Here is an 18,594-nt window from a genome sequence, read left to right as displayed (position 1 = left end):
AGCGACGATATTTGAAGATTTTAAATTCCTATCGGCTGACATCGCTCGGATACGAATCAGGGACGTTCCGTCTGTCAATTTATCCACAATTTCTCTCTGCAATATTGAAAATATCCAACTTTTATATTCGGACGTTAAAGCACCTACAGCCTGGTAGAAGTCAACGCTCTAGCTTTATTATATCGATTTTGTGGAACTGTTTCCGCATGACATATAAATTTATAATATTGAAATGTTGTATGACGATCAACACAGAAATCACTACTATCTCCACCTACAGAAATAATTTACAGTTGTCGGAGTTCACACAATAATATTTGTCTTGAAAGTGAGGAAATCGGAAATGTTTCAATCGAACTATCGAAATTCAGATAAAGCCTCTTGTTATTTTAATGATGATAGAAACTGGTTGTGCCATAGAAACGATATGTTATCGTTTTATCAATAATAAAATAAGGTTAAGGGGAAGTGTCCCCCGTAGAACCTTTTTGTAGCCTCGCATCGGCGCTTTTTATATGCATCGAACATACAAGAGATTTATTTAGTTAGTTTCAACAATGAATAATAAAGCTTTTTCACTTAACAGAACTAAAATCAAAATTGCCGACCTTGGACAATTGATTGAATATTGTACCGAAATAAAATGCAACGTTATATGTGTTAAACAATTTGAGTATACCCCTTAGTTCTTAAGTAATATGATCAGAAATTCATTCAGCTCAGCTCATTTACCGCCCGGAGGAGCTAGACCTACATTCCTTAGGCTTCGGATCCCAAACGCAAGCGAGGTAGATAAATAGCTTCCCAAGTGAATGTATCGGAGTCAACGAGCACATTAACATAACGCATGAATTGAATCGAGTAATCCCATTACGCGAAGGCGCTATCTACCCTCTAATTTAGATAAATATGTATGCATCTGTCCAGGATTAGCATTTTATCTGATTTAATATGCATACAAGCGCATACAGCACGCGTATTGAATTCATTATGAGCCGTCACAGCGCAGCCCACTGCCCCGGAACTGTCCGCTTTGCTGAACTTAGCGGCAGAACATCGCTGTTAGCGAACCCGCTTCATTTATGCAAACGTTCAGTAATTTCATATAAAAGTACCTACGCTTGTGGCGAACCTCCGATGTTTAAGAAGATCTGTGAATATACGGTTATCTCTCTACTCAGCACGTGTATATCCCTTCACGTGAACATATGTATGATAAAAATAATTATATTTCTAACGCATTAACTAAAAGTGGAAACGCTACTTTAAAAGAAGATCGCATAACACTGGACATGAGCAAACCGGCACATCTTCTATCATCCTTTATGCCGTATTTATACTGTATTATAAATCGCGATCCGCGGTAGCCCGGCGAGCTTATAGGGATAACCTGTTCTGGATTTGTTGCCGCAAAGAAGAGACTAGATAGCTCGGTAACCGCGGCTTCCACGTATATCCTCACTGGTAGAAACTTGAAAATAAATATAATAGAGCTCGAAAAACAATTCAAAAAGTTACCCTAAGTAGCGATGTACCAATCGTTCAACAAAAGAGATCCTTTCCAACATTCACAAGTTGGCGGTGACAAATAGCGAATCCGACGTTGTTATATAACTGTAGAGCTGTACATAGCGTGGAGACATAATTCCCAGGCGGTAAACAATTAATTATATCTCAGGCAATTGAATGACATCAGGTAAGAGCAGATGGAGTAGGCGTTCCATTACCGGGGTAACCGCACGCTAAACGTTATTAATGGCCGGCCGCAGCCTGTCTTTGGTTATATTTGTCAAAGTTAATTTGGATATTTGCTTAGGATTATCATTCCGCCAGCTACGAGAGCCTACAATTGTTTAGTTAATTCTACTGTTTTTTGTCTGATTCGTGTGTGTCCGGGGATTTGAATTGGTTAACAGCGTGTGATTGTTAATACACGTTATTTTATATTTTATATTTCGTTGTGTAAACATTTAATGGAAGGCAAACGGGTCATCTTTTACGTTATATAAATAATATTAGTATACTAATATAAAAATAATAATAAAGTTCTCAAACAAATAATGTCAGTATCCCGGGCACCAGCGTCGTCCTCAATAAACAATCTAATAGAAGATCACTTAATTTCAGCGCCGAATACTTTTATTATAAACAACGATTTGTTCGGAAAACACAATATTTGGGGGCGGCGCTGTATCAAACATTTATTAAAATTGGCTGGGAGAAACAAACATTTATATCGCAATCATAAGAGGCGGATTCATATGAAAAATAAGAAAACGTTTTGTATTTTTGTGAATTTGTACGCAATCTCCGGGATTGGGCCGCGACAAATTGTCTCCATCAAGGCTCGATCATTTAGAAGCACAACTCGGAATTTCGTCGCGCTCCCTCTAGCGACAACAATGCCTTTACAAACTTATTTATTTTTGCCATTCTTTTTATTGTTACCTACGTGTTTTTTTTATCCAGTGCTTTTCCACTAAACGTCCGATTTTTAATTGAACATTTCCTTCTGTAATACATTATTTATGCTGATTATTTCTTTTCAAATCTCACAATTTTCAATTTAAGTTTGATTGAAATAGAACAGTATAGGCTACTGATGAACATAGGTGATTTTGGCCTTTGGCAATTACATTGAAATTCGATATACTAAGCACAATCTTTCCCTCCTCCAACAAATATTACCCCAATACACCGCAGACGATTATTTTCAAGAAAATTGCACCTCCACTAACAAATTTACTCAAGTTGCCGCTAAAACAACGCCGGGTCATTTCTCGGCACAAATTTAATAAAGCACTTGTGCGCCCTTTAACAGCTTTATTGTAAGGGCATAAGGATTATACTCGCCCGCGTGATTGCCGCGCGGTTTGTTTCACGCGATTCCCTGATTTCCCCGAGGTCCGTGTCAAATATTTTTAAATTTTTCGCCGCGAAGACCGCGCTTCCTTTTCCAGAATTGTCTTTATTCTGACGTGTTATTTCATTTTGTCCGTTATATTTTCGTTTTCGTCCGAATAAATTTGCTTTATAGCGTCTTCGTGTTTTTGGTCGTGTTAAATCAGACTTTAAAAGGCAAACAATAAAGGAAATATAAGACAAAACATTTAAATTGAGAAAAATATAAAGCAGCAAGAATATACATAGTATTGTGTTACAAAAAATGCAACTCAGCTATTAGCACAACAGGGCAACCACGAAACTATTTATTAGTGTGAACAGCAACACAACAATGCTGACCCAGATCCGACTGTTTGCCGATATCACGTGGCACCAGATTGCAACCGGCGCTTTATCGAATTACAATATTATAATGGATACATCCATTCCGATAGACAAACAATTTCTATTCAATCAAATCGTGGCGTTTATTCAATAACAGATGCTTGATAGAAATCAAAAGCTTCACTTTCTTTGACAGTCGTATTATATTTATACGCAAACCAAATATTTTATTTCGAATACTATGAACGTGAGCCTCACAAAAAATCGATAGCAGCCATTAGAGTTAAGAGGAAACCCAACAAAATTCACATTTAAAGTTGAAACACAAGATTACGAAACAAGACTGCTTCATCACAATTTCGCCTGTTCGGCTGCGGAGTGTACAATTGTATTCGACGCGTCGCTTATAATTTGGCAACTTTTAATTGTATTTGTTACCCTCTTAATTATCTGCCGTCGCTTCCCAACTTCCGTTTGTTCGTTTCTTCGTCTCGAAGTGTTTGCCGAGAGCTCTGGCCACTCGTGTGTGACATGAGGGTCGAGGGTAGACACAATATAAACTTTCTGGAGCCTCCGACAAAACAACTCGGACAATGCCGCGAGATGGAGGATAAGAAAATCGTTTCGTGACAGAGTATTCTTGAGATATCGATAAACATCACACGGACAAATACCACATCGAAATTATTTATCTCGTGTTATTCTTGTCTTGCCTGCTAAACAGGTTATAAGAATAGAATACTTATAAAAAAATTAATTTCAAGAAATCGTAAAGGATAATTTTGCAATACATACAAAATTGTGTAATAGAAATCACCAGTATGTTTAAACATTTCTTTTCATTAGGAAATTTACAAAACCCAAATGAATGTTCATTATATCCAATAAACGTGAAACGGGATTTAAGAAATTGTTAGTTACAGAAATGCTTGATCAAAGTTGTAATAACAAAGATTTCACAGAATTTCGCCGGGCTTTGATGGATCGGCTAAGTATAAATTATCGTTACATTGTGACCTCTCGTCTGAGGAGCTAATAATTCTGACAAATTACCTTCTATCCTATTCGGGATTAGTAACAGGCGGATTTAATGGCCACTTAGCGAACCTTTCTTTGTTAAACTCTAGGCGGAACGACGGCGGAGACGTATGGGCCCGCTAATTAAATTGTAAAAATGTGTTTCTTACGCTGCTTGTTACAAAGGCGCTTTGAGTGAAGCCCGCTTCAAGTGAACGATACTTTGTTGTGTGTTTTGCTGTTTTACTCGATGCTTTATATGACTGAACTTTAATACACTTCAACGGCAGGCTGTTACGGTCTAATCCACGGATAAATTGTTTACCATCCGACTGTGTATTAAATTAAATGTCTTTACTGACTTTGTCGATGAAGAGCATTTGGATACTTCATACGGTGATAGCATTATAGGTCCTTTAACAGCTACGTTAGCTACGTTTTGGAAACAAGCATTTTAACTTCACCACTTATTAAAAATCATACTTACGTATTACATACGTACTTTGCTTAATTACGCTGTTGAATTTGTTTCATGAAGAATATGGACGACGAGATTTTAGCAGTTTAGTCCATTTTTTATGAAACGTATTTAAATGATAAGCTCAAAAGGATCTTAGAACGCAAAAAGAAACAAATTAAAACTAAATTCAAGCATAACTCATCACCATCATATTTGTCAATATGCTCGAATTTAGCTCAATGTCTTCTGCATCCAATTCGGCATTCGGCATCCAATGTCATAAATATTTATTTAAGAGCTTTCAAAGTTCCTCCTAAGAGCAAAACCTTAATCTTCAAACCTAAAACTTATAAATTTCCGATTGCACGTAATTTTCATGAAATTTGTTATGAGCTAAGACAGTATTTATAAATAAACATTAACTTGAAATATGTTTTGGATTTTATCCGCTAACAGCTGCCTGAATAAAATCAATCAAATACATAAAGAGCTTACAGCTAAGGGGTTATTACATTATTAAATTTATTCTTTCTTATTTTAGTCACAAATGGATGGTAATCCCCGAGCTCCGTAGGAGCGCAGGTGCCGCGAGGTGCGACTAATTACCGACACCTCGAGACTTACTGCTCTTTTACTTCTTTGCTTAACAATTACCACTATTATTTATCCGGATCCTTATTTTGTTATTGAAAATATATTAATTCCCTTATCCCTAATAAATACCTACGACATATTTTCGTTATCATTATGCATCAAAAATCAAAGCGAATTAAAATTTAAACTATAGACAGAGGACACCTCGCACAACTTGTCTGCATTCGATAAGCAACCAAAGAAGTGGCTGGAATGGAAGTAAATAACATCAATTGCTGTCAAAACTTTAAGTTTAGAATGAATAAGGCACTTGAATAATATTAAGCCATGATTTTAATTAACCAAAATGCGCCAAAAAGTAAAGCGACGGCGCGGTACGTCTACTTGCAAGTAAAGAAGCGAATTGTTTAAGTTTGAATCATTAATAAAAACTTGTGAAGTACAATTAAATAGAATTCCTCATTAGGCGGCGCCGCGGGGCGTCGCTAAGCTCATTACGGGCTCTTACTCGGGTCTTCATCATTCTATTACTTAGCCGAAGACTTCTGTAATTAAGTACAGGGCTATAACGTAATTGTTTGATTGTTCACCACTAGCTATTACCCGTAGCATTGCTCGCGTAAACGTACCTTCTCTTAATACGATATACACGGTTTTTTGGATACATTAAATTTCCATATTTAACAATATAGACTTTTCATTTTCCTCTTACAGAGAAGGTTTTACAATAATACCTAATTATCAATGAGTATAGAAGAAACCTCCACCATACTTTCCTTATTAAGCTCATTCAATCAAATCGGAAATATACTAAACAAAGCCGTAATCAATGTGTGAAATAAAATTTCCTAATAACGAAATGAAAGGACGCCGAAGCTAAGCTTCTAAAAGTCCTGTCACAAAAGACGATAATTGTTATTATCTGAGAATTGTGAGCTAACTGTGCTGCAAGCTAATATAGCAAAAGCAGGAACACAGTTAGGTGAGTGCAAAGTTATCAAGAAATACGCACCAACCGGCCTCACTTCACCAAATGATCTATTGTTGTTAACAAAACAATCCACTTTCATTGTAACTACATTGTGGCCTTACTAAGGTTTAAAGTTTCTTCTGTACTAGACAGCTAAGTTTAGAAAATAAGCATTGACGATACAAAATTGCCAACTTGATGACTTGATTGAATTTGATGTCTCATTATATTATAATTTATTTGAAATCATTCATCTAAAACAATTGTAATTGGTAAATAATGACGATTCAAAAGTGCTTCTAGTCTACCCTATAAATAAATGTTGGAGTGAGTTTCTGAATAATGTATTTTTGCTATCGTTGACATATCCATCAAAACCCAATCCCAAACTAATAAGCATGTATACCCTCAATAAGTAGGAAGAAATCACCGCACAGAGCATAAACCAGAGGGTAGATAGTAGATAAGCGCGCTCGTCAAGCATAACCCGGCAGAAGCACGATGCGAGCAATTTCGCCAATCTTATCACACGGAACCCCTGACGCGCTCTTATTTACGCGGATCCCTAATCCCCTATTTATTCCTCGAGATGTATCTGAAAATTAGGGATCACATGGAGCCGGGTTAATTTGCTAGCGTGTCTCCGCAAGCTATTACGGAGGATACGCGCGCAGATATGGGATGCCATTGTGACCCGCGTCGCTGTGTGTACAAAGTGTCGACTTCTTTAGATTTACGATATCAAGCGTTATTCCGGAAGCATTCTCCGAAAATACATCAGTGCCGCTAAACACTTAAAGCTAAAAAATAATTCGGGAATCTTGTAGAAACAAAAAGATGAAGAGACTTTGTGGAGAACTTTTTCTAGACACCTGATCGTGCCCTTATCCCTTCTTCGTTTGTTTTGTGCTACTGATTGAAAATTATAAGCTTCTAGCTGCGCCCCGCGGTTTCACCCGCGTAAGTCCGTATCCCTTTGGAATATCGGGATAAAAAATTACCTATATTTTATTCCAGTTCTTCAGCTGTCGACGTACCAAATTTTCATTGCAATTGGTTCAGTAGTGTTTGCGTGAAAGAGCAACAAACACACACTACTTACTTATTAGTTACACCAATCAAATAACAATTGTCTTTTGTCAGTAGCCTGTATATACGTTCCTACTTATGATAATTTGTATTTTAAATTTTAGATTCACTTATTTCAAATCAATCGAAACCGGTACTCTTAATGACGGGGCGTGTATCACAGGTACAAAGGAAATTCTCTTTCTAATTACAGCTTGCTAATGGATTTTTTATCTTCCATCTCAAATACTCGCTATCAGTGATTGCTCGTCATGTTGTACAAAGCTTATAATTGCGGCATTGTTCTAGCTCTCCGACAGTAAACCAATTATTAATAACATTTCGCTATGGCTCGTTAGAGGTTATCAACTAAATAAGATTATTTGTTTAGCCTTGACAATCCCGAGCCCTATCAATTACTCCAAACTAAATTTAATCGAAGCTGACAATTTGATGAAACCATTCTGTATTTTACGTGAGTAATACCCAAAGTGCAAATTCATTTCTTAGTTTACATATTTATTGATTGTCAGATATTTATACTGCTTATTTTTTATGATTTTGCAAGTGTTTCTTCTTAAATTTTTATTTATTTTACCGTCTTTATCACAATATCACCTCGGTCAGCCTGGAGGAGTCGATTAGGCCGTTTAGATAAGAAATAAAGTCACCTTATGTACTGCATCCTTTATTGTATGCTAGTAATTACAATTTAATTGGTGTGATTAAAGTTATAACTGAAGAAATAAAGTCTTTATACACCACATTTTATCCCCTTTCGCTGGCTCTGTGTGTATATTTAGAAAATATGAGGCTCCATACAGGCCGATAACAAAACGTACTTACAATATATTTGTATTACCGCGGTGTTGGAGATTTTTCCCCATTACGAGCGAGTGTAAAACGTGTTTTGTTTTGCGCGATCGGATCAGCGGCGTAAGGCAGCTCTAACGAGGGGAATGGCTTGCAAACATAACATATTGCTCCCCGCGACCCTGCTCTGCTTACGTTATTGAAAACCTTATAACTGTCTTCGCCAATTGTTTAGTTTTTTTTGGCGTTCTTGTTGAACAAAGTCAACGCTAAGCATAAATATCCAGTAAGATTAAAACACAGATTTGACTAATATTTAATATTAGGAACAGATTTGAGCTTGTCGTTTGATACACTATTAAGGAAATTTATTAAATTAGTTTATACCCACTGCCAATAATTTCTCTTTTCTGATTCAAATTGACATGTTAATTAAAATGATGCACCGCGACTATAAATTAATTACATAATTTATCGATTAGGAATTTATTCTTCCACCCTCTCTCTATGGACAAAGAAAAAAACGTTGCATAAACTGAACATAGTACATAAATGACAGATGCGGCGTGCTCACGGGCCACGTGTCGGTTCCCAGGTCGAGCCATTAAGCAGTTAGAAGGGTATGCTTATAACAATTTCATTACTCGAACCATTTATTGTAATTACAGAGGTAACCATGATGAGCGAGCACCATTACCGCTCATGTACCCAGTGGATTTAATGGAAAGCCTATTATTACCGTTTCTTCCTAAGTAACAAACGTTATTTCATATCTTATTGTATCGCAGCGGAGTTTATTTCGCGATAACACATAAATCACGCGCGGGCGAGCGGACAGTGAAAAATATGCTTATTTGTAGGCTTTGTTGTAAATATCGTGCTCGTTATTGTATGTGGAATTCGCAACGTGTAAGAATAGGATCGATTACGTTACGCTACGAACGTCGCTGCAAACATTTAGCTCGCCGCTTTAAAACGTCCGAATACTTGAGCGTAGCAGTGATGGCGCGGAATTCGGGAGCGAGTGGACTCTAAAAAGTTTCAGTGGCTCGGTTTGTTTGCGGCGGCCGGCCTCGTTACTGCTGTGAACGTGCAAAATTTACACGCTAAAAGTAATTTGCGACGTCACTCGGTCGCTCCGGAAGGTATTTACAAATGTAGAACAAAAAGCCGGTAATGACGATGCTAGTTTGGCCCCGCGGCTCGCGCGACCGCAGCGGCGGGGACGAGGGGCCGCTGCCAAGACGCCGGGCGCGAGTTATTCCAACTGTCGCTAACATTAATCAAATTAACTTATACTTCGCTGTGTTAGCTGTACGCTACGATAATTCTGTCGTCATAATCCAATAAATGAATCACTTTTTTTACTAAGACATCTTCGTTTTGTATAGAAATAGAATATATTTTTTTATATACGTTTTACAAAGGATATTTCAATCTGCGCTACCAATTATATCTTATTAAATTCATCCTCACTCTGGATAAAACAATATAAAGATATATTTTCTACCAGTAATATTTACTTTCTTTCATACTCTTTCTGATAAATCTTTATGTGCCTGGCTTATTATTCTTTAAAATATGCATATACGCTTTTTATCAACAACGCAAAAATATTTAGGTTTAATTAAAATATTGTTTGTAATACCTTGTAAGTGCTTATACTTTTGAAGACGGAATGTCCTTTATAAATAAACCATATGTTTGTAATAGCTCACCTCCAGATTAAACGAATATCGGCAATAAAGTAAGAAGACAATGTTTGCACACTTCGCTTATTGCGTATTGTTGCGGGCATCTGTCGGGGTCAACAACCAGAGCCCAGAGGTCCAGTTAGGTTCTCAAGGCTAGTGTCAAGTGTCAAGTGTCAACACATTACACTTCACGATACAATTGTATTTTGGCTTTGAACCACGGGTTAAGAACCCTTCATACGGTGTAAAGTGATTTTGCAATTGCAATTTGCAATCAGTATGGATTTTTTAGTAAATTTTATCATGTCTTTGAATTTGATTTTAAGTTTCTCTGACGTGGATGAAACTCTTAACTGCCATCATTGCAATATAATACCATAATACTATTATTAATGTATAGATATATATGAGTGTATATATAAATGTGATAAAAACGGTAACATATATATTAACTGTAATATTATTGTAATCAATTATTATAATTTATTCAGTCAATATATACTCGTTTTTATATTTCTACGGTTACAGATATAAGAACTTGATGTCTGGATTTTTAACATAGACAAAAATAAATACAGTATACATTTATTTATTACAGTATACATTTTTATTTTTTTACGGTGACGCAAAGTCGAGACCTCCAACAAGGTACTAACTCAGGGAGTCTTCTGAAAATTTAAGTTTAAGATGTTCCAAGCCAAGTTTTCATAAAGTTACCTGCACGTATACACGTACACTGAAAACTTGGTTATACTAACGTGAAGGTTTTAAAAATGACGTGGCTAAGAACGCAAATAAATAAAAATTCCGATATTCCAGAGTTCATATAAGCAATAACTTATGTTTTCCCTAATTAAGCATGTTTGCTATCAACCACTATCCGACTTACATGAAAATAACATCTGAGTCGATAAGTATAAGCGTACAAATGAGCGATATCACTGTCAGAATGAAAATGGATAAACAGGCTAAATACAACGTGATTCTATTAAACCTAACTCGTGAACGTCCAACGACCAACCGACCAACCCCAAACACGACACCAGCGCGTAGTTATGCAACTTAGTTTTATTCTAAAGTGGCCGGGTAAAGCGGGGACAGAGCGGGGACAGAGCGGGGACGAGCGGGGCCACTGGACATTTGCAACTCAAACGCGATGGCAATTTGTCGGATTGAAATTATCGGCTGCATCGACTAATTCCCCTCTCCTCTTGTTCTCAGATGGCGCGGTGCGTGAAGAGGATCGCTGACGTCAGCACGTCCAACGCTTTCTTTGTGAGTATTCATGTTTATTGGTTTTAGATTGTTTAAGAGAGTACTTTGCTATTATTCAACTCGTTAAGCCAACCTTTGCATTGAGTTGAATCGTGATATATTATATAACTCGTGTAAAATCACACACAGAACAATCTATCCTTGCTGTTGTCCTAGATCTCGAGTCAATGTAATTTGTCGGTAATTGTCACTCGTACCCACGTGTATGTTTCTCTAATCGTAATCTTTATATGGAATATCAGAACAGGAGACTCATCTCATGCTTCTCAAAGCAATTGTATGATATCGTGATAATGCGATTAGATTTGGTAATTGTCCAAGCACAAGAAATGAGCAATCGATGTAAATATTGTCTTGTAGGCCGAACTCTTTTCAAATTTCCTCCAATAAATATTTACATTTGACAATAAAATTACCCGATCTTTGGCAAAAAATTACTCATTTATTGTTCGTGTAACATTAATACATCATTTGTTTTGATGATTTTGTTTAAATGATTTTGATGATAATTAAAAGGAGTAAGGAGCAAATAGAAAATCTATTTAAATTTACACATAATATTGTACCTGCATGCACAATTATAGGTATATAAAACAGCACCTACCCTAGCCATGGGTATCCATGCAGCTATTACAAATCAAGCCCAATCACGCATATGCTGTGACGTCACAAGCTACCAAAGCCGCTCCACAATAACATGCGTGCATGTTTGTTTATTAAACGCGTGTAATGCATGAATATTCCCATTTGCATTTAGGAATGGCTGCTTGTACTACCAACTATCTGTCACATTGCAATTTGCTTCAATAGATATGAAACATTATGCAGAATTGTCAGGGTATTTCAGTATTAGACTAATCAGTACAGTGATATAAGAATCCATAATTAATTGAAACAGATTAAACGATGCGAGGCATACCCATGTAAATTATGAATTGTGAATACACAGAGATCATATCTAGGGAGCATGCGCATGCGTACGTGGCACGGCACGCTGCACGCCACATACCCTTCGCATTGAATTGTTTCCCATAAATACAAGCAATTAGCATACACCAATAAATCTGTCGAAAATATTGATAACGTTACACTCGCGAGCGTTCCGCAAACAATTCGTCGCAGTTATCGTAATTAAATCCGCATACAGCGAGCCCGTCTATTTGGCCGACAAATCGCCGACAATTCACCGACAATTCGCTGACAATTAACAGTTTCCGATTAAACGGCTCGCTGTTGTCGCACGGCTGCGTGCGTTCAGGTACAAAATCTGCATAATGCCCCTCTCATTTGGCGAGCGTTTGTCGCCAACAAATGAAGCGCGGAAATGCATTCCGCCCAGACCCGGACTGCCCGGCCCGCTACTAATAACATTCCGCCCTGCTTAGGTCTACGGTTCAGCGCCCCCATACACTACACTAATATTCCATTAATACCACTGATTGATTTTACGTATTTACATTTCAATTTATACTCTAATTCAAAAAGGTTTAGAATGGAATAACTTCCCAACAATTCTTCACTTCATTTTTAAATGCTACATGTAGCATCTCATTGTAATCACACATCCCATAATGATGCCTGCATTTATTTAATTTGAACATATGACACATAAAATTTTATTTTGTACCGTGGAAATGTAATTCACGCTTCGTCAGAAAATGGATCAATCCCTCAAGTACAGAACCGTAAAGCTATAAGGAAGCTGTAGAAATGCTTGAAGCATCGAGTCTCCCTCCGCCGCCAGCCACTTTGCAATGAGCCCGCGCCCTTTGAGCGGTCCACGCTAACGAATGCCGAAGTGAAATGGGCAGGAAAACGCAAATATTCGCAGAATGTACGGTGTAATAACCGTTGCAGCTTTTATTTTTCGTATCAATGCACGAACCTCGGAAATTGGTTTTAGTTTGAATCTGCTATTCGAAATAGATTATCGAGCTTCGTGCGTTAGCGCTAAATATCTGAATAACGAGCCGCGTAATATAATTGGTTAGGATATTACTGTCCACCAAATCGAATGTATATTTTATTTTCGTATTATTGAAGCGTTTTATTGGGTTTTTGGATGGATTGTTTTTTTTTAGTTCTTTGTTTTTCTTTTAACGAACAAGGAAAGGTTTCTTTTCCAACTGAATTAAACTTAATAATTGGCTAATTGTGCACATTCAGATTACTATAATAAGTACAGTTGAATCTTTAAAACATTAAGTATAAATCGTTTCAAATGAAGTTTCGTAGACGCCACACACCCACGACGAATGTGCATTCCTCTAAATTAAAGCACGGACATAAAGTAATGTTATTCACACTGGCAACATATGAAACGGCGAGAGCATTTGGCTTTAAAATTATATTTTTCAAAACGCTGTACTTTATGACGCGAAATGGACACGAAAAAGTAGAAATGAAAGTCGGTGCAAATTGTGATAAACTGAAAATTGAAGCTTGGCACACGTCAAACAGCCACTTTTGGCAACCTGAATCACTTTGAAAACTAAAATATGTGAGCTAATTTTGTAGCTTTTCTGCTCTGAATATTTTTGAAGATTTAACGATGTGCATGGGGTTGCTAGCCCGATTAACCTCTATTAAAAGCATAACGAAAATATAACCCAGATATTAAATAATATTGTGTAAAAGTCTCCAAGCTTACATTTAGCCTGCGAGGGAAATGCAGCGGGTTTTAATGAATCCAAAATCAGAGTCGCTCTAAGTGGGTCCATGTAATAATGTTATTCGGGATGTCACTCGGCCTAATTTCGAAACCGTTTGTAATTCCGCGAGCGGCGCTCAGCTCTCGCATTTTTAATCACAAACCCGACAAATTCATTCACTAATTTGAATAACGGTAATGTTATCCTTTGCTGAAAGATTGCCTCGGACTCCGCGAGGACCTTTAATTTTTTAATTTATTTAAATTTAGCGAGTTCCTTCCTTCTTTTATCCGTCCTAAAATTACTGGAGTTGCAAAGTTCAGATAAGCATAAATGATGGATGGATGCCGCTCTCTCGTAGCCCGAAGGCTCACCGCTGAGCGCTGACACGGACGACAAATGGTCACAGTATTTTTCTTGACAATTTCGAATCAAACAAAATACAATCGCCAGTTAAGTAAATATATCTGGGCTTTCCATTATTAGCTTCTTAGAAGAAACGTTATTTTATTTGATTCAATATCTACCCCTGAGGGTATAGAGTCCTGAGTATACATCATCATGTAGTCCTGCAAATACATAGTTTTCTTTGTGAATAACAGCTAACAGTTTTCAACGTAAAAGTATTTAACTAACTTTTTATACGTTTCAAGCACTGCGGTAATTTTCAACTTGTGTAAAATTACGGTATACTCCGAAAGTAGCACACAACGAGTAATTTTTAATTAGTTACGTTGCCACGTAACTAATTAAAGTGTTTGTACGGGAGCCTGCGCAAAAATATCGCATCGTTGAATGTTTTAACTAACGCAGGCATACATTTTACTTTATCGCTTGCTGGTTTTTCCTACCGAGTTTTCATTACGTGCATAATGCGTGCTTTTACACAATAAAGTCATTAACATCGAGAGCGGTTGCGAATACGTGTTATAAACTTTGTTGCTTTTTAATTGCTAACGTATAGCGCCGCGACCGACTCACTCTTTGCCGACATATTGAGATATAGAGTCGCTATCAGATATAGAATATCCCAAGAGGAAATTGCAAATCATAACGCATCCTATGAAACCCGTTCGGCAAGCGCGTGCCGGTTCTAATGGATTTTAATTCATGTTCCTATCGAGGCACAAATTGAATCATCACGTGATATTGATGAACTGGCATTCACGAATGCAACGCTGATAATTCGACGATGCGATCCACAAATATTCTGTAGGAAATACGTGCTTGGATCGGACGAAGGAAGGCTGTATAGTGTATATGCTACGAGTATTCACTTGTAAAGAAATGTCATAATACTCGTTAAAAATATATTAAAAGTCGAATTAATGAAACGTGAACACAACATAAAGTCATCGATGCGTGATATAGTTTCGCATAAATGAAAAACAATAAACGAGCAAAAAGCAATGAACGAACGCAGAGCACACACACTTTTTAAACAAAAAAATTGTAAGAACGTAATCCATGTCGAATAAATCAAAAGCTCTCACTAAAATCTATACGTACACGTGAATTGTTAACAGAAAACTGATTTCCCAAAAACAACGGAACATTCATAAAACAAGGGAGCGTGGGAATGCAACACTTTATTGGATTTTAGTTGAAACAGCGATACAGGCGATGGCCGGCCCTCGTCTGTGTGCTCTGTGCGCTCTGTGCGGACCTGTGCGCTCTGCGCACTGCGCACTGCGCACTGAGCCACACTGGACTGTAATTCCTACCTGTGGACAAAGCTTTGCGTTATATGTATGTGAACACGCTCCAATCATGAACAGGATCGCTAACGGTATATACATTTTGAACATCTCTTAACTTCAGACGGTTAAAACAACACTAGTATGTATTGGAAATTCACAATTCAAATTTAAAATAGCATTTGCCACAATTTTATTCCTTAATATCTTCATGCGATCGTCCACTAAATATTTGAATTCAGAACAAAACTTAAATAAGCTCCATAAAGCAAATAGAGTTCTCGAGTAGAACGATATTACATAAATAGAAAAGTCTCAAGAAATGGCGGGATCAACAACATCTCCCGCTTACAAAGGCGACTCGAAACTTGCCGATGCCATCTTCGCTACAATTGAATTTTCACTGCGAATAATAAACTTATTTGCGACAAACTATCCTCTTTGTAAAACAAAGACTGTCGATGTTGCATCGGTAATCGCCACCTAACATAATTAACTCTACGAATTTGAAGCTGAAATCTCGGCGTCGTTCAGATCTGCTAATTGTTGTAAAGGGGGAAAGTAATAAAAGTGCTAGCCTTTGAAGCAAAGCTGCCCCGGGCTCTTCGCCGAGCGCATTTTAATAAATTAAAACTTCGCGAAATTCCCATTCCAATAATTTCTGTTTTACTTTTTTTGCTCCCGCTCCACTGAGTCCCGCTTCTACATCGATTCCGCTATTTTATAATGGAGAGGCTATCAACTTCCACAATATATGACGGCGTTATATCAAAAACATTTGTATTTTTAACGGAATGGAAATGCGACCACATTTGCGTTAAGATAACGCGAGTTCAAGGTATCGAGCAATTTATTCCAGACAGATATTTATAGGACGCTGTTTTCAAATTACGCATTTATAAGAAGTCCTATATGTGTAATCAATTTACTTAGTACCTAACTAATGTGTTTATCGTGCCTCGTATCGTCCAGTATTAAAATGGTATTAATTATAATGCTGGGCTATTGTTGAAATCGTATTTTTTTACAGATTAATCATCAAATTGAATTCTGTGATCACTACTTATTTATCAAGTAAATAAATTTCTTATTTCAGGTGATCCTGTTGTCAGTTCAGCTGCTGGCGTGGCACAGCGGCGCGTCGGCGCTCGCCAACTGCCCCGGCGGCTGCAGCTGCAACGATGACACTCTCGTCGTGGTCTGTGAAGAGAGCCGTCTCGACGTCCTCCCCATAGCGCTGAACCCCTCCATACAACGGCTTATCATTCGCAACAATAAAATCAAGACCATCGATGCATCGATGCAATTTTATACTGAACTACAACATTTAGATTTATCTCAGAACCACCTCGTCAATATCCCTACCAAAAGCTTCGCGTTTCAACGAAAGCTTCAGGAATTGCACTTGAACCACAACAAAATATCATCTGTTACGAACACCACGTTCCAAGGGCTCAATTCCCTCACGGTGTTGAATTTGAAACATAACTTCTTAGAAGAACTCACGAACGGCGTCTTTTCCACTCTCCCAAGATTAGAAGAACTAAACTTAGGGCAGAATAGAATATCGAGAATAGAACCGAGAGCATTCTCTGGGCTGTCTGCATTGAGAATACTCTACTTGGACGATAATCAGTTGAGCTCAGTGCCGACGGCTTCCTTCAGCTTGTTGGGAAGTCTGGCGGAACTGCACGTTGGACTTAACGCCTTTTCATTCCTTCCCGATGACGCCTTCGCTGGTCTCAACAGATTAGCTGTGTTAGACCTAAATGGAGCCGGTCTCTCAAACATTAGTGAAAACGCATTCAGAGGTCTTCCTGGTTTAAGAAGTCTCAATTTATTTGGAAATCGGTTGAGTGTAGTGCCCACTGAGCAGCTGTCGAGTCTCACGAGATTAGAAGAATTATACGTCGGCCAAAATGACTTTATCGTTTTAGAAAGTCATTCTTTTAGGGGATTAAAAAACTTAAAATTCATCGATGTAACAGGTGCAACTCAGTTGGAACGTCTCTCTAAAGGCAGTTTCGAAGATAATTTAAACTTAGAAACGATAGTTTTATCAAACAATAAGAAGTTAGCGATCATAGAAGAGGGAAGTCTTCTGGGCCTTCCGAAACTGAGACACGTATCGTTGCGAGATAACGCCATTATAAGTTTGAGCGAAACGACGTTCGTCGGTAAAGAGCTCAAGCAACTAGATTTAACCGACAATCCCATTTTCTGCGATTGCCAACTGCTCTGGCTTCGTGAACTTTTAAATGAAAAAAGCAATTTTACGCAAATCCAGTGCGCTAGCCCGGAACACTTAAAAGATAAATACCTGAGAACTCTAACCGCCGACGACTTGGGCTGCGTGTTGCACGACTCGAGACAGCAAACTATCATATGCATCATTGTCGTGGCCTGCGTGGCCACCATAGCGACTTTAGTTCTAATTTTGTATAGATATCGAAAGAGCATGCAGGAGAAGCTGAAGGATTACAAGTGGAACAAGGGACGAAAGAACTTAGAGTACCACAAGCCGATATCGACGGAGGAGGACTGCATCGTGCGCGGCATCCACCCGTCGCAGTACCCCGCCCCGCCCCCGCACGCGCCGGGCCTCAGGCCCATTCCGGTGACGGAACTGTAGCTAGAGCTTTACGCCTCCCCGAGCGTGTTCTTCATGTCAGGCGGCCAGGGCTCCGCGCGCCGGCCGCCGCGCTCGGGGGGCGGCGGCACGCTGCCCGCCAACGGCTTCACGTACATCGGCGGCGACGCACGTCCGCAGCAGCCGCAGCAGCCGCTCACGCTGAACAACGGCGCGCCCGCGTCGATCCTCAACAACGGCTCCCTGCGTTCCTTGCCCGACAAGAAGAGCGGCCGCAACGGCGTCGTGTGCCACCCGGAGAGCTTCCAGCGGAACCTGGACGCGCGCTACTCGCGCAAGCAGGAGAACGGCTACCTGCGCGGCTCCGAGACGGTGCTGGGGCTGCGCGAGCGTGAGCGCGAGCGCGCCTACGAGGGGCCGGCCTACGAGCCCGAGTACTCCATCATCCCGGAGGTGTATGGGCGCGGCGACTGCCCGCGCTCCTGCAGCCACTCCAACACCTTCAACTGTTGAGGGCGGCGACCTTCGAACTTCGAA

General features: G+C 38.8%; 1 protein-coding gene across 4 annotated transcripts in view; it reads left to right on the top strand.

Moving 5' to 3' along the window:
* Positions 1-18,580, top strand: part of LOC119839548 (toll-like receptor 6) — a 190,495-nt gene extending 171,915 nt beyond the window's left edge. For 3 of the 4 annotated variants that reach the window (XM_038365881.1, XM_038365870.1, XM_038365860.1), the window contains 2 exons: positions 11,066-11,119; positions 16,564-18,247. In XM_038365881.1, coding sequence (XP_038221809.1) covers positions 11,066-11,119; positions 16,564-18,099 — 1,590 coding nt within the window. In that variant the 3' untranslated portion in view covers positions 18,100-18,247. Of the gene's footprint in view, positions 1-11,065; positions 11,120-16,563 lie in introns of all 4 variants that reach the window. The other variant, XM_038365891.1, reaches the window with a different exon arrangement.
* Positions 18,581-18,594: the final 14 nt, after the last annotated feature.

Source organism: Zerene cesonia, chromosome 1 (assembly GCF_012273895.1).
Source record: "Zerene cesonia ecotype Mississippi chromosome 1, Zerene_cesonia_1.1, whole genome shotgun sequence".
NCBI lineage: Eukaryota > Metazoa > Arthropoda > Insecta > Lepidoptera > Pieridae > Zerene > Zerene cesonia.
Note: the sequence above shows the minus strand (reverse complement) of the source record. Positions and strands in the feature narration are given on the sequence as shown.